Genomic DNA, 27,205 nt, shown 5'->3' with positions numbered 1-27,205 from the left:
CATTTCAGCTCATTTAGCATCACAGGCGAAGATGTTCCAGCAGCCGCTGTTAAAAATCACTTTTTAGAAAAGATGAGTAAAGGACTGATTATTTAGTCGGGTCCAGGACTGTATGGTTTCCTGTACCGTGGTATGCAGATCTTCTGTACCTATAACGAAACAGGAAGTAACCCTGAGTAGGTTAAAAACAGAATAGACAGCTGGCAGCCTTAGCTCAGTGTGGTTGAGCCCGAGCTTCCTGTTAGCGATCGAAGCAGCGATGAACCCTGCCTTCCCGTTAAACCTGAGTGTGCACCTTGCACCTGTTTGATCTCCATGGGTCACTTTATCGCAGAACACAACCTGATGAAACAGAACTACAGTTTTTTGTATTGTCGGTAATGTCCTTAGAAAAACAAAAACCAGCTGTGGTGCTGAGCCGGTCCGACGGTTTCCGTCCACCCACCCTGACACCCCTCCTGCACACTCTGACCCTGTCACCACCCCCCCGCACTTTGTCACCATTCATTTGACCAGTAGAGGGCACTTGCCCATAAACTGTAACTATTACATAATTGTTTATGCTGCAGCACACCTCCAGCATCGGTCAGTTCACTGTTCCTCCACGTGTTTAGAGTTTGTGGAAGTGTACAGATGTTTATCCTGATCCCCAGAGGATGAACCCTTTGGATTGAAGGATGTTCTGCCTGTAGGGGGCGCTGACTGCCACATTTTTACACTAGTCAGCACCGTTTGACGTTTCCTGTCTTTCATCTTCTAGGAGTGTATGACATCGACCCAGACCAGCTGACCGAACTCTTTCTTCTCCACACTGAGCCTCGCCTCTAGCACTTGACTGCCAGCCAGGTGCTTTGACTCCCTCCTCCACCCTACTGAAGTGCCCTTGTGCAAAGCGCTGAACCCCTAACACCTACAGGAGGCACTAGCCTGACCAGATATAACTGTGGATTTTTTTTACTCACAAAGACTGATAATCAGTTCCCACCTTTGAAGAAACCAGAATAAAACTAATATTTTTGGTCACTACAGGTTTCCCTGTCAGTATTAACGTCATTAGACTCCATTTCCCAGCATCCATTTCAATTTTTTCAGTATCAAACAAATGACAGGATGTCTGTATTTATGAAAGAAAAAGTTTTCTGGCTCCAAAGTGTTCGATTTAAGATTTCACGTGGACGTTTTTTGTGGAGTGTTTTTTACTGGACTTCATTTCGAGGATGGCCCGTTGTTTAGTATTCAGCTCCTGAAGGATCATTACACCTTCTGGGGCTTCGTCAGCAGATTCTGAACCGTGCGTATGTTCAGGGATCACGTGTCCAAAGTGATTACATCACTGGATGCCGTCTCCCAGGACGCTGCTGGTGCTGAATTTTAAAGGACTCTTGTTTTAGGAGACGGGAAAGTCCCATGAATCCCTGCTACACTGGACTGCACTGTGTGTGCTTGTGCTCTTACATGTCTATCTTTGTGGAGACCTGTGTGATTGTTGGATCATGTGAGGACATGCCTGCAGATTGAGATTTGTTGTTCAGGTTGTGTCATGGAGGGTCCTCACAACGATAGAAATCCAGACATGCAGGACTGGACCCACAGTCCTAAACCTCCACTAGAAAAACACCAAAAATTATCATTATTATTATTATTATTATTCAGAAAGTTCTTTGTTTTTATTTTTAACGCTTTTTAAATTCTTCATCCAATTACTGTGTTACTCAAACTGTGGTTCAGGGACCCCAAACGGGGCTTCAGATGAGATATTTTAGCTCCCTGTTTTTAGCGCACTGCTTGAAAGGCCTGTTGTAAGCTAAGGTGTCACAGTTATTACTGCTTTAAACGTGTGTAATCTTCTGCTGTTCCTGATTGGCTGTCTCACATCTGCTCAGCTGTTATCCAGATGTTCAGGTTGATCTCAGCTCACAAACCAAATGTGTTTAATGTTGTCTTGAAAAAGATCATTTTGTAGTTTTTGAAACATCTGCTGATAAAAACTGCTTCGTGTAAGTTTCACTGCAGCTCTTCTGTCACAGCTGAAGATTCGTCCACGTTGTATTTATTTTTGCAAATCACACTAACGTACAGGTTGGTCCAGCTGTTCCCAGCTCTGTGTGCACCAGCCAATCCTGTTTCACATCCAGTTATTAAATGTGTTTGCCAGTAAGAGCCAGCACTGATTGTTTCTCCAAACACGCACACAAACGCAGCACAGTCATGACAGTGAGCCACATCTGATTGGTCTGTTTATTCGAGTCGCGCCGTTCATGAACGCCATCCTGTGCCCGGATGCTCTAACAGCAGCACTGACTCGTCAGGGAAAACTGTCTGACTGGTTACCGCGGAAACCACAGAGTGACATGGCAGCTGGGCACTTGCTCCACATCGACAATGGCGACGACGGGAACGTAAGTGCCCGAGCTTCTGGTGTATTGGTGAACTGTGCAGAGCGTGGGAGGAGTTATTGTATTTGACTCGGCTCGTTCCAGCTTCCCACTGAAAACGTTTGTGTTCACAAACTGAGACATGCGGCATTAACGCTGCCGTTAAACCAGCTTCAGGAACGCCTCTGACCGTGTCAACACTCGACTTGAAACCTGAACGTGTTGTACTTTGGTTCAAAGACACGGGGACTGTTTTAATGGACACAAAGGAAGGATAGGTCTCTGATTCCAACACTTTCACCCGGGACAAACTGTTTTCCTGTGGAGCATCGTTGTTTTGGATCATTTTAGCTCCAGAAACTGTTACTCTCATTCTAGACTCATGCTGGGAACCTGAACGTCTCCTCCACCGAGGCCTGAAGAAGATCAGGATGTTTTCTTAAGATCAAGATGTTCAGCCTGAGATTTTTTCCCAGACTAGTTGAAACTCGCATCTTCTTCCTTTTTTGTGTCATATCAGACGTATTTAATCCTCCTGAGAGAAAATGTTCAGGCTGCTCTGAACGCTCAGCTTCCAACAGCTCGTTCTACTTTTATAACGCATCTCTGCCCACCGACTAACTGCAGGTTTCCAGACACTGACCAATGAGAAAACAGTGGGATTTAGGGAGGGCTGTCTTAAAGAGACGGGAGCATACGAGGGATTGTTTGGATGTGGGAGTCGTGCACAGATAATGATTTGATTACAAAAATCTGACCACGTCAGAAACCGTCCCGACTGCGGTGACTTTACAAAGCGTGTAGGTGGAGACGAGGACGTCCAGGCTGGAGTCGACGTTGTGGCTCATTCTCGCTCTTGGATTCTGGGAAATGAAGCCTCTTCCTGTCGACAGTCCTTTCCCTTCAGGTGGAAACAGACAGAGTGCTTTTGTGTCACACTATGCTTTTATTTTGTGATAGACGCTGATTCTATTGGTGCATATGATTGTTGCACTGAGAGTGCTGATCACAGAGCTTCTCTGGAAGAGCCTCGGTGGGAACGCTGTCCAAAACCACACAGTCTTCATCAGATTAACTTTTCCTTTTGCAGCTGTTTGTCATCTGACACTGATAAACTCTGATGTCAGCCAATCAGCAGCCCCCCCGCAGCTGCGCTGGGATTAAAGTGAATGCAAATGATTGGGCAGAAGGGTTTTAATGGATTTCTTCTGAGCTGTGTTCACGTTTGATTGGCTGAGGAAACTGTCAGTCAGCGAGCTGTGGGGGTTTTGGTTTTAAAGCTGTGAGCGTGAAACATGACACTTCCTGCTGGTCCAATGATGGTCTGCCCACCCGGCGAGATCTGAGGAACGAGCTGAAGTCGGCAGCGAAGCTGCTTCCTGCGTCCGTTACTGTGCAGATGACTGATGTGAAACGTTGAACTCTTCTGTGCACTGAGTAATAAACTGGATCACACATTAGACTCGTGAGCCTGGCTCGGTTTACGAGGATATTTGTTCAAAGATCTGGAAGGTTTTAACTTTGCATGCAGGAAAAGTCACGTTAATGAAACCTGCAGCAGCTGCATCCTTGTGTTTACAAAACCTGAGTTTGTCACATCATCATCATCAGGTTTGTGTGGCGTCTTGTGTTGTGTAAGCGGCTCCTCCTGCAGAGGCACAAAAACACCTTTATTCTTCTTATGTAATGCGTGTCTCATGATGGCTGAATAAATCTGTCTCACCAAACCTGTGTTTGTGGCTTAGTGTGACAAGAGTGGAAGTTTATTCTAAGAGTAGTACAAACATAACACTTTGATCAGTCCTAAAGTACTGAAACGTGGATGGGAACGCCTTTGAGGGTCGATGGTTCAGTTTCGTTTTGTTCCCAGTAAATCACAGCAAACATGTTCAGCTGTCGTCATGGAGACGGGGTTTCATCTCGTAGGCCTGGATGTCTTACAAATGTTTGAATTCAGGTCAGGGGTTGGTCAGTCCACATCACCGCTGCAGACAGGACGGGGCTCCACCCACCTGTCACTCACACCTCACCACTGTCTCTCTGCCATTCCTGACTTCCTCTCTGGCAGCCAATCGTCTGCTTTCTCTGATCCACGAAGACACCGAAGCTGCTTTTGTCCTTCTCCGTCAGCACTCTCAGAGCAACCATCACATGTGTGGTTGTCTTTCTCCGCAGCACCATCCTGCAGAGTAGCCACATTCTCTGCTAGCAGCACCTTACAGTGTCCATACATACAGACTGCAGTGGCTGTAGTGCACCTGTGTATGTCTCACTCGTGTACATGACCCTGTGTTTCTCCCTCTCACCTGTCCTTCTGCAGTCCTCTCCTCAGCAGCACCCAGCACCCTCTCCCACTGGGACACTCCTTCTCTCTCCTCTAACTGACCTCTGAGCTGTGGGGCAAACACTTTGACAACATCACCGATTTAATGTCCACTTTCAAATGCATGATCCTGTCTGACGCTCTCTTCACCCACAACACTGTTCACATCAGGATGCCCCACAGCTTGAACCCACCTCCACTGCTCCTGGCCCTGCTTCCTTTCCAACTGCTCTCCATCATCGCAGCAGCGCTCCCGGTGGCAGTGCCTACATTTAGATTACTGATGTTGTTCCTCTCTTCAAGCACAGTCTCCACCAGCACGCTGTTGGCCAACAGCACTGAGGTCTTAAATGCACTACATGGACAAAAGCATTGGACCAAACCACTTAATCTTTAAATGCAGGTGTTTTCAGGCACAGGTGTATAAACTCACTCGCGCAGGCTGGGCCGTTCCTCCGAGCTCACCGAATCAGACTCAGCCTGGCTAGTGTTAGCACAGGAACAGCTCCTGTAGCTTAATGTGCAGGACTGACGGGGACCAGAGGTGCTCTGACAGAAACTATGAATGAGCTCAAACAGGTCTAAGGAAGGCCGCAGCATCGCTTTCTCGTGAAGCGTGAGTCTGTGCACAGGCTAATGAGAAACACTGAGAGTCAGGGCAGACGTGTGTTTCTACACGTATGACCCCGTTCACAGGCTGCGTTCACATTTTATTACATGCAGCTGTGCACAGACCGCAGAGCTATAATGATGATGGTTAAACTAGGTGTTTCTATGGAAACGCCAGCCGAGCACTGAGGAGGAAGCAGGACGAGTGGAAACACGGAGGCGGTCAGAGCTGGTTTGTTACAGGCTGAGCGTGTGTGATGTCATAAATGTTCCACGCTTTCAAAGAGAAACAGCGCAGAAAAGCTCCGGCTCCACGTTCCTGCCCCGAGCCGCAGAAACGCTTTTATTATGTTTGTGTGTTTTATATCTGAACTCTGGTATACAGCAGCAAACGTCCACAGCAGGGTGTTTGTGGCTTTGAAGGAAAACGGTGTCCATCTGCAGTCACGAGCAGCACATGTTTATACAGACAGATTGAGACTACAGAGGCTTTTATTTTGTAGGATCACAGAAATGCTTCTGGCAATAATTTTACCTTTATGTTGAAAATCAGTTCTTGACATGTTCTTCTTCAATTATAGTGATAATAAACCCCCCTCATTCAGCCATGGGTGAAAAACCTGAAGTCAAAAATGTGTTTTTATTATTTATGAGGCTCAGTAAGAGTTCTTAGCCTTGGAAAAGCTCCCCGAGCTTTTTCCAGACGGTCGATGCCCTTCATGGACAAACCCCTCGCCTCATGGAAACGCTGCATCGAGAGTGCTGAAGCGAATATCTGATCAACAATAAGCTGGAGCTGCTCTTTCTTGAGTTAATGTTCGGAACTTTGATTTCTGTTTTGGGGTTTGTGGGTCCTTTTTTGATCAGCTGTAAAACAGCCTGTTTGTTGTTTCCAAGAAAAGCTGTTTTGTCTCACTTTTGATCGGGACTGTGTGTCCTCGCAGTTCATTGTTCATTTAGAAGACACTCTCTTGAAGAGCTCTCGCGATCTTAAGATAAGATAACCTTTATTAGTCCCACACGTGGGAAATTATTGTTAAAGCAGTGGACAGTTGCATAGACAAATTAGAGAAAAACACTGGAATAAGATGTCAATAAGACTGTACACAATAGAATAGAATAAAATACTATAGACAATCAAATAAAATAGAATACAAATGCTATATATAATATGAGTATAATACAACGATGCCAGAAAAGAGTATTGCACTTAGTGTTATTGCACATGTGTGGATGTGTTTGATCAGCTGAAGTCTTTGTTGTGGAGTCTGACAGCCGTGGGGAGACCTGTGAAATCTCTCCGTCCCACACCGTGGGTGCAGCAGCCACTGAAGCAGCTGCTCAGTGCTGTCAGAGTCTCCTGCATGGGCTGGGAGATGTTGTCCAACAGGGGTGACAGCTTAGCCACCATTCTCCTGTCAAAGCTTGGCTGAATTGTGTTAAATCGTTAGAGATGTATCTAAACAGAGACATGTCTGTCATATCTGTGCTCCGTCACCCTCAGCAGCTCGGTGATTATCTGATAATCATTCGATTATCAGCACCTGGCTGCTAGCGTTGACTTTGTCAGCTCACCCAGTGTGGACATATGTGTCTGTATGTGTGGCTCCCCTGAAGTCACTGAGGGCGGTGAAAAGATCGATTTGAATTCTGATTAATTTGTAAAATGCAGCCAATTATCTTCTGTCTTTGTGTTAAATATTGCACTAAGCTGTGAAGTGTAATGGGTCGTACGCTGCATGCGCTGCTGCGTCGCCGCTGTTCAGGGCTGGATGGTCTCATTTATGTGCAGTGACAAGCACAACATACAGCAAGTATAAGGTGTTAAAACTGTGTTTGAATAAATCTGTTGTTACTGTCCTCCCAGCTGACAGTCTTTTTGAGTGTTCAGTCTTTGACAGATGGAGAAAAAGCAGAAAAACACATTTCGGTTGGCTTGAGACTCGCACACAGTCGGCTCTGTGTTCCTGTTTATGGAGTTTCCTCAGCAGTGACCTCACTTCCTTCCTGTCAGCCTTCATTTCCTGACCAGCGGCTGGTTTCATACAGACCACTTACACACACAGCAATGTTTCCATCACTTCAGAGCAAATCTCAGTGAAGTACTAACTGTAACTGTCATGATTTACGTTACAGGGACCTAAAGGTTCTGGGCCCAGGCAGACCAGAACCCACAAGGTGACTGTGTGTCCCCATAAAGCAGTGAAACAGGAACAGTCACACACCCACAGACATGTTTTCCTTTTCTTTATAAATGCTCTCTGTGTTCAAGTGTCCACACAAACTCTGCCGTTTCAGTGATGCGAGTCACCGAGACAAACCAGCGCGGCTCTCAGGTTTTCTTTTTTCCTGGGTGGGGAGTCGGGATCAGGCGTGGGGTGGTGACACACTACAAAAGACATTTACTTCAGCAGCAAACATACCTTACATCAGGCTCTGCTAACAGATGGGTTGCAGTTGTAGATTATCCCTCGTGTCATACACATTCAGGTAACTAACATGTGATGAACACACAGAAAGTGAGCCAGTTATATCCAGTTGTTTATCATTATAATTATATCGGTGTTCCACTTATCCTCGATAAAGAGGATGTGACAGATGTTACAAAGCAGAAGAGGATTCTGGGATATCGAGCCGTTTGCATCACCAGCAGTGAGTCAGACTCGTTCTCAGTGACTGTGCACACTATTCGCTGTTTTCAGGATCACAGCCCAGCAGCTGAGAATCAGCACCATGTCTATAATAACATTATTTATAATAGCATCATTTTGAAGTGTGAATCTTGCAAAGTAGGAAGCGGGAGGTTCAAACACAAAGCCCAGATTGTGGAACTATTGGGAGTTTATTTAGCAGCACAGAACATTTCACTGTAAGGCGAACCCTGACTGCAGACAGGGTTGAAGGTTCAACTCTGACAGAAAACACTGAAAGTTGGAGGAAATGTGTTACAAACCTTAAAAACGCATTTCTAAAATAAAACCCTTTGATTCAAAATATCCACCGTTGAAATCTCTGACAGTTCTGGCTCACAAACACTTTTTTGTATCAAACTTGAATGTTTGCGTGTCGTTCTGAGGACGCACAGAACCTGCTGTTCATTTTACATCATTGTGCTTTTGTCCTAATACTCTTAATTTTAAGTTCTACAAACCAGGTTGTAACTGTGGGAAATGTTTCAGTTAAAATCACAAATGAAGTCATGTATCTGAGGGGACACTTGTTCTTTCCTGGCTCATACTGCAACAGCCCTCAGTTTAAACTTAAAGCATAAAGATGTTGGACCCATTAACACTGTTCACCACACAAACTGTCAATAAAGTTAGAAGTCTTGAAGTGCCGGCGATTCACTCAGGAAGCCCAGATGCTGACACAGTGCATAAGATCCTGCTGGATGTCAGAGAAACACGTACGTGACTCTGCAGCGCCACCTGGAGTCTCACCTGGACAGGCTGTCATCATACCTGCGGGGAAATCAATATGTCTCAATATTTCTTGTGTTCAGCTGAGGTTGTTCCTGTTTTTAATTCATTTATAAGGAAATGTGTTTTAAAACATACGTCTAATCTGTCAGCTTTGAACAAATAAGTAATGATGTCACTCACTGCTTGACACAGTCTGGGATCTGAACATGCTCAGTGGGGATGACGTTAGAAAGTTCCTTTAAGCTGCTGATGAACTGAAGTTTCCTGCTGAACTTGGTGCTGAGGATGAAATAAAAAGACAGTTTGAGTTTTAGTCATTCAGATATGACCACTTCCTGTCCAAGAAAACAGCATGATGGGGTTTATAAGCTTTTACTAGCAAAACAATGATCTGTGTCTGTATCAGACGGGTGGTGATGAAGAAAAGATTGTGCACCTGATGAAGGGCTTGATGATGGTGATGAGAGCTTTAATGTACCAGGTGGGATGAACCACATAGAAACCCTTCAAGTTCTTCCTCAACCTGCAGGCAGAAAATCACCAAAATCATAAAGAAACACCGAATTAGGGACTTGGAATAAACCAGCGGTCTCCAACCTTTTTTGCGCCACGGACCGGTTTATGCCCGACAATATTTTCACGGACCGGCCTTTAAGATGTCGCGGATAAATACAACAAAATAAAACTAGTACCGGTACTGAAAAAAACGAAGATTTATTCATAACACACGTGAAAAGACCCAGGAAAACCGAGTTAACGATCAAAACGATAACAAAATAACGCTGAAAACCGATAAAACCCCTGAAAACCACACATTTCACACCTGAGCCTCAACTCTCGAGGTCCGGTACCGGTCCGAGGCCCGGGGGTTGGGGACCGCTGGAATAAACCAACCATCCAACCAACATCCAATCATCCATCCAGCCATGGTCTCCCATTTATCCATTTCTGGGTCATGGATGTTAGGGCCTATGTCAGGGTTAAGGGTCAAACAATGAAATACAATTTGTGAAGTAAAAGACAAAAAAAAAGTTACAAGACTGAAAACAGGTGAATGAAGGAGGAAATAGATTAAAAATTATGCCTGGCACACCTGAAAATCACCTGAAAATCAGTTCATGACATGAAGACGATGTCCTCCAGATATTCATAATAATAATAAACCCCTCTCCTTCAGCCACGAGTGAAAAAACTGGATCTAAAACTGTGTTTTTATTATTTATTAGGCTGAGTAAGCATTCTTAGCAATGAAAAAGATCCCTGAGCTTTGGACACATCAGTGAAATAAAGCTTGAATATGTGCCCATTGATAAAGTCCTGATCAAAAGTTTAAGACCACGTGAAAAATGGCAAAAACTCCTATTTTGCATCGTTGGATCTTAACAAGGTTCCAAGTAGAGCTTCAACATGCAACAAGAAGAAATGGGAGTGAGACAAAACACGCAACAGAAACTGGGAAGTGTAAAGGATGAATAGCAGCTCGCCCTGCCACCACCACGACCCGGCTTTGGATAAGCAGACGATAACAGATGGACGGATGGATGTTCGGACCTGCTTTTTCTTACCTGCGGTCGATGGTGGTGTAGCATTCTCTGAGCCAACTGATTCCTGGCAGTTTGTCCTTCTGACCTCCAGCACAGAGATACACGATCACATAGTTTTCCGCCACCATCAGCTCCAGAGTGCCCACTACGAACCTGATACATACAGAGAGGCAGTGGTGAGGCGGTCGATCGCAAAAGCTCTGAACTGATCTGCCGCATTGCCACTGGTCAATTATCTGACAGCTGAACCAGAGCCAGTTCCCCTTCAGCACCATCACATCCACAAAGACTCTTACTGGTTTTACACTGGAACCCGTAGTGGGTCTGTGCACTAAGACAAATTCAGCCTTTTGATCCGTCTTTTTCTTCGCCACGACTTTGAGTCTGATTCTCACTGTGGGGTAGGTAAGAGCAGTGACTCAGAGGTGAAGGTCAGGGGTCAGAGGCCAATGTGTGTTCATTACCTGAACAGATTATCCATCACATACTGGTAGTTCTCCAGACAGTTTTCTGGCAGGTAACAGGAGGAAAACACGATGATGTCATTCATACCATCTCCATAGTAACCTGGATTGCCAACAGGTGTTAAAAGTGTGAGGGGGCATAAGATACAACAACAACAACAACAATCTTTATTTATAGAGCACATTTAAAAGCCTTGGGCATACCAAAGTGCTTTACATAAAACAATAAAAAATAAAACAGTTCACACATTAACATCAAATACATAAAGGTAACGAATTATGTTCACAGATAAAAGCCACCAATAAGAGTAAACTGCAGCACATAGGTTATAGCAAGGTAAGACTGTACCACCATGGTAAAAGACACCAGTAATGGAAAGATAGCAGAGAATTTAATACAATAGGTCAATAGGTCACTGCAAGCAAGCCAGCATTTAACTGGTAGAAAAGGCAAGTTTAAAAAGATATGTTTTTAGCCGTGATCTAAAAGAATGAATAGAATCAGACGCCCGGATGCCAATCGGGAGATTGTTCCACAGCTCTGGTGCAACTAGAGCAAACGATCGATCACCTCTAGATTTCAGTCGAGATCTGGGCTGAACCAGCAGTAACTGTGAGGATGACCTTAAAGCCCTAGCAGGAGCATATGGGTTTAAAAGTTCCTTAAGATAGCTTGGTGCAGTGTTATTGGTAATTTTAAAAGTAAACAACAAAATTTTAAATTGAATACGATATTTGACAGGCAACCAGTGCAGATCAGCAAGGACAGGAGTAATGTGGGCAAACTTCTTGGTTTTAGTTAGAATGCGTGCTGCAGCATTCTGAACTGTCTGTAATCTATGTAAAAGGGAAGAGTGGAGACCACAATAAAGTGAATTACAGTAATCTAGCCTTGACGTTACAAAGGCGTGGATGAGCTTTTCTAGGTCTTTATACGGGATATAGTGCCTGGCCTGCCTGTGGTGTGCTGTGGTGTGCTGGGGGAGCAGCACAGCAAAGAAGGACTCATCCAGGCTGGAGAAACTGATCAGGAGGGCTAGCTCTGTGGTCGGCATGAAGCTGGACACTCTGGTGACAGTGGCAGAGAAAAGGACATTAAAGAAACTGATGGACATTATGGACAATGCTGGGCATCCTCTGCACACGGCCATTAACAACCAGAAGAGTCTGTTCAGTGACAGGTTGCTTCTCCCCAAGACAAGAACTAACAGACTTAAAAACTCCTTTGTCCCACACGCCATCAGACTGTTTAACTCCTCTCTGGAGGGGAGAGGGAGGGGAAACAGGAGGACAAAGGAGGGGGGAACAACTAAGCTGTAGTGCCTCTTCACCTCACTGTACAATACCTTGTGCAATACTTTTTGTAAATAGTCAACAGTGCAATAGACTCAATACTTGAAATGTGCAATTCACTTGTATTTTTATTTTTATTCCTATTTATCCCCTTCGTATATTTTATTTATATTGTCTCTGTATTTATATATGTGTGTGTGTGTGTGTGTGTGTGTGTGTGTGTGTGTGTGTGTGTGTGTGTGTGTGTGTGTATATATATAATATTCTGTAACTCTGTAACTTCTGTCGGTGCTGTGCTTTTTTGGAAATCGAATTTCCCAGAGGACCCACCCGAGGGATTAATAAAGTTCTATCTTATCTTATCTTATCTTAAATAAGGCGAAGCTGGTAAAAACTAGATCTGACAACAGCAGACACTTGTTTATCAAGTTTAAATGAGCTGTCAAATAAGACACCCAGATTCCTAACAGTGTCAGAGAAAGAACTAGTGAGAAAACCAAAGGCATCCCGAAGTTTGGCACGAAGGGCATTACTACCAAAAATCATAATTTCGGTTTTCTTATCATTAAGGATAAGAGTATTTGCCAAAAGCCATTTCTTGACCTCACACATGCATTCTCGGAAGCTATTCAAAGACAGATAAAACAGGTAAATCAGTGCACAGGTAGCTAGCAGTACCTCCATGAGACAGCACCCTGAGGAACGGCTCCAGGACGCTCATATTGACCCGGCTCTCCTGCGGAGGGTCACCTGTAGTGAAACAACGCCACCTGGTGCCATGGCTGTCCACCACATCCTCCCTTTCCAGAAAACCCAGTCCGCTCTGGTCTGTTTCCATCAGGCAACCAGTTTGTGGGTCAGACCTGGAGCTGTGACCTCTGTGGTGGCTGGAGGCAACACCAAGACGCCGCAGGTCATCTGAGAAACAATCAGGTAAGAAGATAAACAGCTGTTCGCAAACCTTGGCCTATATGACCTCTCTATGACCGCTCACCTTCCAGGTCCAGGTCGTACATTGGGAAGGGCAGCGATTCGCTGTCTGAGGGTGTCTCTATAGCATCTAGATCAAAGTCAAGTGCTTGGTCGTCTTCATCTTCAGGGGAGGGGGAAAGGAAGACAGAAGGCAGGTCATCAGAGACCATGGACCCGCTGCGACCTGCAACCCAACACCAAAGAGCTGAAACGAAATGAAACGAAAACTGTGGAGTTTTAAAGAGAATTCCCAGCTATTGTTTCGTTACCTAATGACAGGCTGAGAGTCGGAGCCACCAGGACTTTTTTCTTTGCTTGCGGCGGGCTGGTCAAAGCTAGAGTGCTGGGAGGAGCTGCAGAAAGAGAGAACACGGTATGTCAACAGTGACATACCTGCTGAATGTTTCTGTTTACCAATGACAGCCACCCGACAATGAGGGCCTGTTTGGATTTTTATTTTCATTTTTTTAAAGCAAGTAAGCGCAAACATTAGTTTTTGAAGGAAAAAAAGCCTAAAAGCTGCAGATTCTGCCTGCCTCGACTCAGCCACATGAGATCACAGAGCAGCACATGCTGAGGTACATAGTGTGCAGTGATTCCCAACTTTTTGCAGAGTCAAGCCCAACAGACCTCCAAAGTTCACGTGGCCTTCGGATTAGCTCAAGAACAGCACGTAGAGAGCTTCATCAAAAAGGGTTTCCAAGGATGAACAGCTGCATCCGAGTCTTACATCAGCAAGCACCATCTAAAGCCTCGGATGCAGGGGTGTAAAGGATGCTGCCACTGGACTGTAAAGGAGTGGAGGCGTGCTCTCTGGAGTGACCAATCACGTTTCTCCATCTGGGACTGTGATGCATGAATCTGACTGCACTGTGCCAAGTGTAAAGTTTGGTGGGGGCGGGGGGAATCAGACAGCATCACTGTCTGAGCTCACAAATCCGCTTCTGAAAGATGTGGTCAAAGGCTACGTTCACACTGCAGGCGAAAGCTCATCAAATCCGACTTTTCTGACCATGTGCGACCCATCTATCCGATCATGGTGTGACAGTGTGAACGGCGCAAATCCGATCTGGGTCACTTTCATATGTGGTCCTGAATCCGATACATATCCGATGTTTCAGAAAGCGACTGCTGTTTGATGGTCAGGTCGCATTAAATACGTCTCTTAAGTCTGACACAAGAAGACGCCAATTATCAGCGCCGGAGAAGACATCACGAACGCTTCCTGTCCATCCAGTGAAACTGTTGGGAACAACGTTGGAGAAACGTGAACATTTTATTTGTACTGCAGCTATCCTTTGAAGCACCGCTCCTCTAAAACAGCAATAAGTTTGCTCTGGGTCTAAACGGAGCGCGTTGTGTGTGACGTCTTCTTTTGCGCATGCGGCCGCTTTGAGGGTTCACAAAAGAGTGCGTTTGCTGTCGCATTTTGTTTGTAGTGTGAACACGCAGACAAAAAAATCGGATGTGATCAAAAATTGGAGTTGAGCATTAAGACCTGCAGAGTGAACGTAGCCTGAAACTTCCAGAAACACTCTGAAGCTGTTACAGCTGCAAAGGGGGCCGACGTTGTATTACAGCCCATGGACTGCGAGTTTCACTCAGGTTCACACGCATCTGTGAATATATACATAGATAACAAAATAATGTCTTTATTATTAATTATTATTATTTTGTATATAATTTAATATGTATTTTAAATTTTCATTCGTCTTTTTAAAGGATTACTTTACAAATATAAATTGATCTTAATTTGCCTTTCTTTTTTTCGAGGCAGCGATTGAGCAGGAACAGGACCCGTCCTTCGGTAGTAACTGTTGCTCGTACTCAGCCACAGTAGTTTTTTCACCCCGCGGGGTGATAAGCTACTGTAAATGTCTGCCACAAAAGCTGCTTGGCCATGACTGTTTGCACAGCTCAGCATAGCTCAAAGTCAAACCATGAGCTGTAGCTGGCTACGTTTCACTGCCTTGAGCCTCATGTTTGCTTCCTTCTCCTATTTTTGTTCCTTGCTCTCTTCCTTGCATCCCTTATCTACTTATTGCTCTTTCCTGTCATGCTTAGTAGGACTACCTAAGGGAGGATGAGTCCCGGTGACAGCTTGATGGGTGATATGGGCAGCCTTTCTTTGTTCTGTGGTTAGAGGATGGTGTTTAAGGAGGGAGAGAATAGGAGCTCCAAACAGAGGAACCAGGTACCAGGCAGCAACAAGGCCAAAGTGTCGGGGCCTGGGTCTAGGCGCCCAGGGCTCATGTATCTTTGTATACATGTATATTTTTCTGTGTGTGGTGTTTTGTTTTCTCTGCTTTTTCCCTTCGTCTCTCCGTGTGTGCTCCCGGATGATTTGGGTCGCCTGAGGGATCGCATCCCCGGAAGTGTTTGTGCGCTAGAGGCAGCCACAGCAGCTGCAGCAGATCGTCAAGGGAGCTGTATTTAAGAGTGTGGCTGAGCTCTGGTCGGCGCTGGATCCTTGAGTCAAAACTCATTAGTCCAGCCGTGGACTTTTGTATGAGAAAACCGTCACGACTGTAGATATCCCGCTAACCTGAGTGTGTTTGTGTGTTACCAGGAATCGGGGTGTTTTTGGAGTCTAGGTGTGGGAACGGGAGTTTTGGGGGTTGCCCCTTTTCTCACCTTGCATGGACTTGTGCACTGTGTGGGATTCAGGGAGAATCGCCAAGTTGTGTTTTTCCTACTTTTACTGCTACTCCACAGTCTGCCATCGCAGCCCGTGACACAGAGTTCTGCAGCTTTTCTTCACACTCTGCTATCGAGTTAAATGACACGGATATAAAACACAGAATAACTGGCAGGAACTGAAAAGTTATTTGGAGCTGTGCATGGTTAAGAGAAAAAGGCTGAAAGCTGTGTTAAACCAGCATTGTTACCAAAACATGTACATGCTTAACATTCAAAGACCAGTGAAAACGCTTGTTATACTGGGAGGAAGTGATTGGCCCGTAAGTCTTAGAGCTGTATGGTTTGTAGACTTTGAACTTGGGTTTCTGTTAATCAGTGGAATTCATTGTATGGAGGTTTGCCTTCAGTGTATAGAAAAACGAAACGACTGCAAAGCATTTGCTCATTTTCTGTGTAGTTAGATATTTTATTCCTATTCCAAAAAAAAAAAAAAAAAAGATATTTTATTCCTGCCAACTGTTGAACAGGCGCGACAGGCAGCTACGCCAGTCAGCGGCGTCCTCTCCACACTCCAGGCCAGCTGGGGGCAGTAATGCACTAGTGATGGTAAATTTGATTCTTTTTACTGAATCGATTTTAATGAGTCACTCACCAAAGTGAATCGCATTTTTTGAGTCATTTGATTCACTGAGTCAGTTGGGCTTGTGAATCATGATTCATGAGTCAGTAAAGTGATTCTCGAGTACTGAACGATTCGTTCATGATTCGCGCATCACTATAATGCACCACCAAAAAACACAAAGAAGAAGTTATGCGGTCCTGCAGCGGCTAAGTTACCGTCTTTGGAGCTCGCTCTTGCTAACAGTGATGACTTGGTGGTGCACAGGGGAGCAGATTCCAGTCCAGCTCTGGTCTGGTTCTGATCTTTTTACTGGGCACGTCGGGGCATTGCTTTGGTTTATGAACAATATCGTATCCTGTGTGATTGTTGTTGGTTGCCCACTCCCTCCACCCATGTGGTGGAGTAGATGGGCGCAGCTCTGTCCAGCACAGCTGTCGTTGGTGTCTCTGGTTGTTTTGATATTTTGTCTCTGCTCTAGATTTCAGTCTGTGGACGGCTAACCTGGCCATAGGTGTGAACGGTTGTTGGTGGCACAGTGTGTGGGTGCACGCCGCCTCCGGTCGCTGGGAAGTGGAATTATTTGCAGATTTGTATTTGAATCACAAAATTATTGTAAAGGTTTGAGATGAAAATGTTTATTTTAATTTAATTACAGCTGAAAATGTATGAAGCCATTTCAAAATATTATTGTTTTAAAGGCTTTGTTATTTTTTATTTTATTATATTGTTTTATTTTTCATTTCCTGTATGTATTTACAGTAACATACTGCTATTTATGGTTTATTTTAGATTTCAATATTTTTGATGGCTTCCTTAATGAGTTTGATGTTTTTTTCATTATTAATATTTTATTATTGCTTTCCTCCTGTGCGCAGCTTTAAGCTATGACTTTGTAATACACATGTATTTATTTTGAATCACCGTATTTGCTTTCGTATATTTTTCTTTCTTGTGGCATCAAAAGAGCAGAGAAAAGTTCATCGTCTCAGAAACAACAAACTGTCTGCGTACCCGGTCTCTGTCTCGTGGCTGTCAGTGATTTATCCTCCGAGTCGCCACCGCCTGACAGAACACAGGAAACAATCAGAGAGGAACCTCCGAAGAAGAAGAAAATAAAGGAATAAAGGAGCAGCTGTCAGAGTTACCTGGCTGGACATCAGACACCTGCTGCAGTTCATCTGCTGGAAAATTGTGAATATGTTGAGAAGAGAAAATGTCATCTGAAGGAAAAACAACTGGATGAGTCTTCCTTACCCTCCTTGTCTTCCTCATCCTCCTTACACGCATTGCCTTGTTCAGCCTCCTCATTTCCAACAGATATTTGCCCCCCACATTCTTCCTCCTCCTCATCTTTAAAACCAAAAACACCACAGAGTTCATGACAGGGACTGGCCTGAGACCAGGACGTACCGTTTGTTCTCCATACCCTCTGACCGCTCTGTGCGTGGCGTGGAGATGAGCGGTTTGTCACCCGTTTCCTCGTCGTCTGCAGAGAAATGCAGATTCAGGTTTGAGTTTTCCTAAAGCGATAGTGCTCCTTCAGTAATAGACACAGCAGTGTGATTTGGTGATATGATTAATTTCACTGATGATGTTCATTTGTTTGAATGAACTCTACATATTGGATCTCAGTGGGTCAGCATGAATGAACGTGAGTGTATTTGAATACATGAATAGTGTCTGACATGCCTGACGGCTCTGTCAGTACCTGATCGACCGTCTGCAGCAGACGTTGCGCTCACAGCTGTCGCAGTGCTAGTAGAGGTCGTATCATCTGTTAAGCTGTTGGCTGCTTGGATGCTCTCGGTAGCTTTGGCTTTCAGAAATGATCTGCACACAGAAGCACACTGAGCGATACTTTACTTCTGTTTATTCTTTTTTCTCTCGTCCAGTAATGCTGCCTAAATTTCACTCTTACCCACTGTGGCATGACCCGGCCACAGAGTTACACACTGACACACTTTCCTGTTTCTCTAACACTGCAGCTTTACAGCAGCACACAGCAACAACAACAGCAACCAGCTCAGGCCCAGAGTGTGCTGTCTGTGATCAATAGCAGTCTTCAGTCTGCTCCAAAACTGTGGAACAAAGTGCCCTTCACATCTCCACCTCCCTGACATCACACATGTTTCAAACCTGTCTGAAACACACTGTTACTCTCTGCGTTTTACATCAGGATGACCTCTGACTGCTTCGATTGTCTGATTTCTCACTAGGCTTTTCTTATTTTCTTAAATTGTTGTTATGTGTTTGATTATTTTATATGTACGTCCCAGCTGTTGTTTTTAAAGGTGACTCAGACTGTGACTGAAGCTAGCTCTATCGTCTCTTTAGGGCCCCTCCCCTCGCTAAAAGCCCTTGTTCTTCTGATTGGCTGCAGAGGAGCAGGAGCCCTGGCCATAACGACGCTACAGCTGGACGTATCTGTTTGTTAAATGATTTTGTTTGATTACATTTCAAACTGAAGGAAATCAAAAGGCTGAAATGAACTCTGACCTCTGTGTTTCCTCATCAGGCTCCTCCTCTCGTGACTCCATGTTGTTACTGCTGCTGAGGATCAGTGAGACCGCGTTAGTCCAGAGCCTGCTGCCAGATCAAGACTAAACGAGCTAACATTTCTGGTGTTTAGCATGGAATTCATGAAAACATTATTCTGTAACATTATAACCGTCAGCAGACTGTGAATCAGCTGAAACGTTGCTGCATTAAGATCTGAGAAAACACTCTGGGCTCAGGTCAATAATCTTTATTGACACAACTGTTATCTAACAAAAACAGTGCAAAGGAAAGACAAAGAACACATTACAAAATAAAAGTCTAAGCAGAAAAAGACTTCCTGTGATAAAGAAAAGTTTGAGAGTCAGAAAAGACTTACAGCGAGTCCTCAGAAAGACGACGGCCAGGTGAAGTCAGACAGGTGAGACGGGTTCAAGGTAAATAGCCGAGATCACCTGAGAGTCAGTGTGTGTGTCTGAAGGCTCACCTGATGACATCACACCTGCCTTTAGTGAGTTTATGAGTGAACTCTGATACCTGAGCCCCTCCCTCACCCGTCTCTCGCTGTACTTTTAGCCAACAGGACAACAGAGGTGTGGCGGGTTTGATTTGTTGGTGCAACAAGAGGCCCTCCCCGTTACCACAGCAACTATGACTGTACAAGTAGACATGCAGGTGTGGAAACTGCAGCATGCAGGTCGCTACCTGCTGCATGTGTGTCACTGTGGTTCAGGTATTACTGTTTCATGAGAACATTAAAAGATCCCAGGGAAGGAGGAGCATGTGTGAGTCTGTTGCACCAGTGCTTTGGTTAGGACTGCTGGCAGGGGCTCAGAATGAAAAGCTTCAAATATTTATAGGATACTTTGGTGGCTTATCATTAATGAATAATTCTGAGAATTTTGGAGTTGCTTTATAAATGAGCAGAACATATAAATGCTGTAGTTATATACACTGTAACCCTGCCCTCCAGGATCAGGGACTTCCTGTCCAGGTGGTTAACATTGGCACCGCCTGCTCCTCCACCCTGACCCGAGGCTAAGTCTTCGTGTCTACGCCCTGCACACTCATGATCGCACACCTCCCTTCCCCTCTAACACCATCAGTAAACTTGGTGACGACAGAACGGCCGTTGACGAGATTGCGTACGGGGAAGAGGTTAAACACTGTCGAGATGTCGTGCTGACTACAACCTTCTGCTCAACACCATCAAAACGGAGGAGACTGTAACTGACGTCATAGGGAAACACATTCCCCTAACTGTGTTCGGCGAGCGTCCTCCTTGAGACTCCTGGGGGATCTTAGAGAACGTGCTCACCTTCTGCATCGTGGCCTGATATGCCAGTTGCTCAGTGTCAGACACTAAAAACCTGCAGAGGGTCATTAACACAGCACAAAAGATCTTCGGCTGTCTCTGGAGGACGTGGTCAGCGCTTGGTGTCTCGTTGCCCCTGCGTGACCTCGTGCCCTCTGGGATCAGGTGCAGGTGTCTGAAAGGCAGGACGGCGAGGCCATCGGAGCGCTGAGCCCGCTGAATGGACCTAGTGATGAATGCACGAGTGAATGTTTGTATGGTGGTGTGCTGAGATGAAAGCCTAGCAACAACACAGTAATAGTTATGTTGTCTCTATCCTGTAGTGCATTTTGTGCATCAGACGATAGTTTCAATAATATACAAGTGGAACATTTCTAAATAACAACTTGATGTACTTCAGTATTTCCAGTACTTTGATCATTTCTTTCTTTATTTAGTGCCACTCGAACATTTTCACTGCACTGTCTCCCTCAGGAAGATTTCTTTGCAGATTTTTCCATAAGAATCATGGAACAAGCTGATTGGTTATAAATGCAAACAGTCATTAAAACTCAGAGCTGAACTGAAATGAATGTATTGCATCTGATAACTGAAAATGAATCTTATAAATGTAAAATATGAATAAACAAGTGAAGATTTTTCTTCCTCCCTTTGAGCTCATCATCCAGGCTCGTCTCATCCTGTGCAGCTGCAACACCACCCAGTTCAGCCTCTTCATTCCTCCGTCTCAGCTCCCTGTCTCTTTACAACAATATTTCATTGCAGTAATTTATGCGTCCTTCACTGATCCATCACAAACAACAAAAGCACTTTGTGGACGGGGCGCTCCGATTTCTCCTCTTTGCTGCTGCAGAAAGCTGCTCGACTGGAATCTTCACATTCCCGGTGCCTCTTCTCTGGAGCTTGTTTTTCTTTCTGTTTGCTGGGGAAGCGACGAGCCACCTGTCACCATTATAGATCCACTCTGGACAAAGCCAGCCCTTAAAACGACACTTACTCAAGGAAGATGAGGAGCTTTTTGATCCTCGTGTTTGGTAAGATAGTGTGGGCAGCTGTGGGTTATCTCTGACTCTTGCTGTCTCAGCAGCAGCTTTGGATCACAGCGGTCTCAGACAGACTTTTATCAGGAATCAACGCACGGTTTGTGGTCCTAAAGCTCCTAACCTGCACTGTTCAGCTCTATTTTTGTTCAGTCTACTTTCAGTTTTTTCTCTCGCTTATTTACCCCCTAATGGGGTTATTCTCACTTCATTCCTGAGTTTTAAGTCTTAAGTGCACTTCCTGTTTTATTTTGGTAGATTCTGTCTCTCTCCCAAACAGTGACAGCAAAGTTAAAAAACACTGTTGTGCGTGTGTCCCAGTTTCCCAGCATGCCTTGGCTGCAAAAGTGGAAGTGTACGAGGGGGCGGAGTCTGTGCTTCTGCCCTGCCGGGTAGGTTTTTTACTAGAGGACACCACAGTGACATGGACCCGCCCTGACCTCGATCCCAGCGCCATCCACAGGCGGCACGAAGACCGAGACGAGCCGGATGGTCAGAACATGCGTTACCGTGGGCGCACGGCAATGAGGGCGAACGAGGCGGACCCCAGAGACCTGAGCCTCACTCTGAGCAAACCCGAGCTGTCTGACACCGGAAGTTACGACTGCATCATCAGCAAGCAGAAAGACGTGCTAAAGCTGACCGACGTAGAGCTCCAGGTCAAAGGTCAGCACCGGACTCTGCTCTCTTTGAAGTCAAAGTAGCTCAGGCACGTAAGATTTAACAGTTTAGACCACTCTGCTTTACCTCACTCAGTGCAGCAGGTCAACAGGACTAATTAAAAAGTTGATGGTTCAATTCCCTGGTTGCATCAACCCATGCATCCATCACAGTGTGAACGTTAGACAGAAAGCACTTCAACACAGAAAAGATGTCTGTGAATGACAACCTGTCCATTTAACATATGGTCACTGTAGCACACAGAAGCCCCGCCCACCAGCTTTCAGTTTTTGAGGATGACACAAATTTTTAATTATTCGGTCCTCGAGAACAAGTAAGAGTAGCATGACTTCAGATCAGGAACCACATGCTATGTTTTTCTCAGCTGCTCCGAGTCCTGGGATCCGATAGAGAAAGATGATCTTGAACTGGCTCTCAAGCAAAGCTGCTCTAGGGTCCAAGAATAACAACATGGAGCAGCTGGTTAAATCTGTGCTGAACTGACAAAACAAAACTAAATGTTGAACAAACTCATGGACATAATGATAGTTTGTGATGAAGTCGTTTGAAAAAGGCCGACATCCCCTCACACTAACCTGACCCTGACCGTCATGCACACCTTTTCTTTTACCCTCTCAGTCGGCATGTTGGAGGTGGAGGTGACAGAAGGGTCCGAGTTCATCCAACTGCCCTGCCAAACGACATCTCCGCTGCCTGCCGACACCACCGTGGAGTGGAGCCGCTCCGAGCCCATCCCCATGATTGTCCACGTGTTCCCAAACAGCAGCGCAGAGCTGCCGAAGAAACAGGACGAATTCTTCTGCGGACGCACGCGCATGCGTGAGGACTCGCTGAAAACGGGAGACCTGAGTCTGACCCTGAAGTACCCCTCAGAGCGAGACAACGGTCACTACGTCTGCACCATCAACACGGGCACGGACACGCTGAGGCAGAAAGTAGCCCTGCAGCACGTCAAAAGTGAGTGGAAGGGGACACGGGTGAGAGGGAGGGATGCGGTTCACACGCTCACATTTGGGCCTCTTTCTCTGACCAACAGAACCGTTTCCCACCTGGGCCACGGCTTTCCTGAGCGTCATGGCCATCAGTCTGGTTGCTGGTGGAGGTTTTGTAGCATATTTCTGGTATTATTTTAAGATGGGTATGCTTTCCATTTGTTTTACGTTTTGGTTCTGTGTATCTTGTGGTTTAGGTTCAGCTTCCATATTTAATGTTTTGGTTTTGGTTCTTCTCAGTCTCCACCACGGAGGTGGATGAAGGGGGGGAGTCTGTTCACCTGCAATTTAAAACCACACCTAACCTGCCAGTCGGTGCTACGGTGGTGTGGAGGCGCTCCAGGCTTCGCTTCAAACTGATCACAGTTCATGAGTACTCAAACGGCGAAAGCAAACCAGGTGCGAAATACACGGACCGTACAGAGATGGTCGAGGACCCGCTGACATCAGGAGATCTCAGTCTGACCCTGAGGCGACCGCGAAGACGAGACAGCGGGATCTACCTCTGCACCCTCTGCAGGGGCAAAGTCGTGCTGGATGAGAAACGACTGAGGCTGGAAGTCAGAGGTAAGAACCTCGCTCCAGGGCTGAAGCTCGTACCTGCAGTCCCCTTAGACCAGTGGTTCCCAAGCTTTTTTTGCTGGGCCCCCCTTTGTTTTACAAGAAAGATGTTCGCGCCCCCCGCGTGCACGCGCACACTCATCCTCCAACCACACACGCCCATATTTTGTTCCATATTTCACACCTCAAACATTTAGTAAACAATTAAGCAAATACAAGTAAACTGCAATAAATTACAGGTAGTAATAAAGTAAACTACTAACTCTTTTAGGCTACCTCCACACCTACACGGGTATTTCTGAAAACACAGCTGTTTCGTCCACGTAAACGGCGTTTGGAATCACCGAAAACTGAGACTTTTTTAAAACTCCTTTTTTTGCGTTTACGTGTGGACGAGGAATACAGAGTTGGTCACGCAGCGTCAAAGGTATGTGCCTTTATTCACGTCACGCTGTGGCCACGTTATTGTTTACATGAGATGAACTGCAGAATGATAGAGACAAAATGCTGTTAATCTGACTGTCTGCAGGTTTTACACACAGTTACTGTCCCTCCATTACAAAGGCAGAGGCGTCACGGTGTCATTATTTTACATGTAGTTGTTTTTTTCCTGTGTAATAATGTTCGACATTGCATCAATACATTTTTCAAAAATTGCCTCTCTGTGCAAAATGGGTTTAAAAACATAAACAGCTGTGGGATTCTGTTTGTCCGTGATTTGAACCGAGGGAACAAATCGTGTCAGGATCAGCCTGATGTTATTTGTATCCTGCTGTAACTTTACTGTATAAAGAGCAAACATCTCCAACATGTCAGGAGCAGTTAGTCATTACAACAAGTGTTTGTGAACTAAAGATCAAGAATGTGGGATCCTGTTTGTCTGTGATTTAAACAGCCCAGCGCTGCTCCAGACGCAGGGAAAACCAACCCTGCAGGGAGACCTACCTCCGCACCTGTGCAGGTGAAGCCAAAGGGCAGATTTGCTTCACCATGTTTTGTAGTCTTTGGCTTAGAATGAAGTTGGTTTGGAAACATTCAGCGATGCTTCATCTCCTGCTTTGTGTTTCTGTAGGCGCCGTGCTAGCAGTGTCCAAGCGTTTTGTTTGTTTCTCCCCCTTTCATCCCGCGCCCCCCCTGCCATGGCTCTGCGCCCCTCCTAGGGGGCGGGCCCCACACTTTGGGAAGGTCTGCCTTAGACTCCCATGTGGAAACATGTTTACAGCCTGATACAGAAACAATTTAGATAGTTTTCCCCTTTGGACCTCCTGTACATCTGTGTGTACACTTGAATATTTGACATGATGTCAGCGTCATATAAAGATAGTGCAGGTAGCCTGCAGCTTTAAGAGGAAACAGAAAAAGAGAAAGTGGAGGACGTCCCAGAGGCTGTACTCGCAGTCACGGAGCTCCTCGGGGTTCTGTTATCAACACTTTGTATTTACTTATGAAACTTCTGCTCATTTTTGGCTCCAAAATTACAAAACATGGAGTCAACAAACAACTGGGTGACATCACGGTGGATATGTATATTTTTTTATATACAGTCTGTGATCAAATGTCTGGTCTGATGCTTTGATCGGCTGTCCTTTCAGTCCCTCAGGTGAAGGTGTCAGAGGGGGTCGATGTTGTGCTGCCCTGGAAAACCTGGATTCCTCCACCAGAAAAAGCCACTGTGGAGTGGAGCCGTCATGAGCCGTGGCCCATGATTGTCCATGTCTATCAAAGCGGCTCGAACTGTCTGGAGAAGCAGACCTGGTTGTACCGTGGCCGCACAAAGATGGAGGACGAAGATCCTCGTAAGAACAGAAACCTCAGTCTGGTCCTGCGCGAGCCCACGGTGCTCGACAGTGGCGAGTATACGTGCACCATCAAAGAGGAAGAACGAGTCGTGAGGGCAAAGTGTCTGAGGCTCCACGTCAGAGGTCAGAGGAGGAGCTTGTTTCCTGTTTCTGTTGTTTTCGTCTCTTCCTGCTGTCTGACCATCTGTCTGCTCCTTCTGCAGATTTCAATCACATCTCTGATGATGAAGAAAATGGAGAAAAGACTCCTTTGATCAGATATCGTGGGCCCCAGTCTGTCTGATCTCTGGCTCCCCCTCAGGTCCTCTCGGTGAACTGCGCTCAGTATCAAGCAGTAAAGAAAGATTTTAAAAGTCCAAACAAAGGAAAGGAAGAAATAAGACGGCGGGATTCAAAGGTTTTTAAACATCATCCATTTTTAAAGTATTTCAGACGACAGAACATGTACTGTTTGTTTCTCAGGATCCACATGATAAAAAGCGTTTAGCTGACATTAACACTGTGGCAGGCGTTGGTTTGTGGCACGTCTGCGGGGGAGACCGACACACCGCAGCTCCATCATTGTTAGGTTTTGTATTGTTGATTGTCATTTATGCTTAGAAATATTTAACCATTTAAGCTTAGAAGTATATAATCATTTGTAGATTGAAAGAATGTCTCATCCTAGGTCTGTAACAACTCTGTGTAAGCATGAAGAGGGGGGGAGTGCGTTCACTCCTCTACAGAGTGTTCTGGCATAGATCACACACCTCCTCCTAGGAGAGGTTGTATTTTCTCTTTCTGATATATGTACACACGTATATCTCTTTAAGTATAAGAGCCTTTTGTTCAGATGGAGCCCTAGACTCCTGGCACCAGCTATCTTGGACACACACACACACACACACACACACACACACACACACACACACACACACACACACACACAGTATTCTTTGTTCACATGTATACCTATGTAAGATGTTACATGTTAATGACCCTATGCATATTCATGTAACCACAATAAAAGGAGTGCTATGGGGAGCCTGGCTGAGAGTCTGATGGGGGTCAAGTGGTGGGACGACACTTGGCTCCAGCCGGATCTCCCTCATGCATGAGTAAACCAGAGAACTTTGCCTACTTCGTGTCTTGCTTGCTGTGTAATTATATTGCCTTCAACGTTCCAGCGAATAGGTTCAAGCTACAAACCTATCAATCATGTATACGAAGAATGAAAAGGGTCCTGAGTTGTTGTTGTTCTGCACGTGTTGCTAAAAGCTGCAGCCCAGGGGTGTTGTATCAGCAACCGTGTGTCAAGTGCAAATATGTGGTTGGGTCTGTGCTTACCGCCACAAACAACTGTAGGACATCGGACCCAGTTAGGGAGATCGTCCACTTCCACAGACTGTGACAATCTCCCTAACTTCTGAATGTGGGAGTGAGAAGGAGCACCCAGGTGCAGACACGCCAGGAGACGGAGCTGAGTTTACACAAAAGGCGAAGCGTTTATGAGGCTGAAGACATGAAGACAAAAACAAAGCAGGGGGAGAGAACTACAACTAAAAGCTAAACTGTGACGACTACGACAAAGTGACACGAACATGATTCTGAACAGGTGCACGCGAGGAAACATGAACACGCCCTGAACAGAATCATGAAAGACTTTAAACCTGAGGTAACGTGGAGGGAGGAAGACTGACAGACTGAATGAAAACGCACAGGCTAAATACACACAGGAAGTGATCAGGTGAAGGGGAAACAGCTGACAGGAATAAACATAATGACACCACAGGGGAAGTAAAACTTAACCCGTTAAACATGGGCTGTATCCCAATTCAGGCTCTGCAGCCTCAACGATCCTCAAGGGCCGCGTACTCAAAGACCGCTAAGGCCGGAAGTGCGAGGCTTGTGTAATGGGACGGTCTAGCCTCCGTTGCGCTGATACTGTTGTTTGTCAATAAAGTTTTAAAAAAAAAGCCTCCGTTGTGCTGCCCAGGTTGCCAAGCAACCATGATACTAACAGCTGGAAACGTGTCATACAGCTGTGTTTGACAGAGATGAAGGAGAAAATCTTTTGT

At 45.5% G+C, this 27,205-nt stretch overlaps 3 protein-coding genes across 8 annotated transcripts in view; 2 read left to right on the top strand and 1 right to left on the bottom strand.

The window, feature by feature from the left end:
- Positions 1-4,102, top strand: part of cdc42se1 (CDC42 small effector 1) — a 20,165-nt gene extending 16,063 nt beyond the window's left edge. For all 3 annotated transcript variants that reach the window (XM_082521885.1, XM_082521887.1, XM_082521886.1), the window contains exon 5: positions 761-4,102. The gene's annotated coding sequence lies outside the window, so the exon portion shown is untranslated. The remainder of the gene's footprint in view (positions 1-760) is intronic.
- Positions 4,103-8,130: 4,028 nt separating this feature from the next.
- On the bottom strand, positions 8,131-19,259 carry LOC309699043 (BCL2/adenovirus E1B 19 kDa protein-interacting protein 2-like). 4 transcript variants are annotated; one of them, XM_082521897.1, is made up of 15 exons: positions 19,140-19,255; positions 18,761-18,814; positions 17,973-18,094; positions 17,691-17,750; positions 17,519-17,614; positions 17,410-17,445; positions 17,276-17,326; positions 13,272-13,355; positions 13,025-13,186; positions 12,709-12,948; positions 10,738-10,840; positions 10,295-10,426; positions 9,166-9,252; positions 8,910-9,008; positions 8,131-8,768 (listed from the first exon to the last, which is right to left on the bottom strand). In XM_082521897.1, the coding sequence occupies exons 2-15, from the start codon at positions 18,799-18,801 to the stop codon at positions 8,744-8,746; spliced, it is 1,338 nt and encodes a 445-aa protein (XP_082378023.1). In that variant the 5' UTR covers positions 18,802-18,814; positions 19,140-19,255; the 3' UTR covers positions 8,131-8,743. The 4 variants fall into 4 exon arrangements, with proteins under 4 accessions (XP_082378023.1, XP_082378025.1, XP_082378024.1 ...); XM_082521899.1 differs by having other exon boundaries at positions 17,410-17,442; XM_082521898.1 differs by having other exon boundaries at positions 18,761-18,811; positions 19,140-19,250.
- A 176-nt stretch (positions 19,260-19,435) lies between these two features.
- LOC309699041 (uncharacterized protein) lies at positions 19,436-26,343 on the top strand. The gene is made up of 7 exons (XM_082521891.1): positions 19,436-21,109; positions 21,437-21,781; positions 22,415-22,753; positions 22,833-22,934; positions 23,029-23,355; positions 24,942-25,271; positions 25,352-26,343. The coding sequence occupies exons 1-7, from the start codon at positions 21,082-21,084 to the stop codon at positions 25,429-25,431; spliced, it is 1,551 nt and encodes a 516-aa protein (XP_082378017.1). The 5' UTR covers positions 19,436-21,081; the 3' UTR covers positions 25,432-26,343.
- The last annotated feature ends 862 nt before the right edge of the window (positions 26,344-27,205 follow it).

The sequence above is a fragment of the Aulonocara stuartgranti genome (genome assembly GCF_965226115.1).
Source record: "Aulonocara stuartgranti genome assembly, chromosome: 22".
Lineage (NCBI taxonomy): Eukaryota > Metazoa > Chordata > Actinopteri > Cichliformes > Cichlidae > Aulonocara > Aulonocara stuartgranti.
The sequence above is the reverse complement of the archived record's forward strand: the minus strand, read 5'-3'. Positions and strand labels throughout refer to the sequence as shown.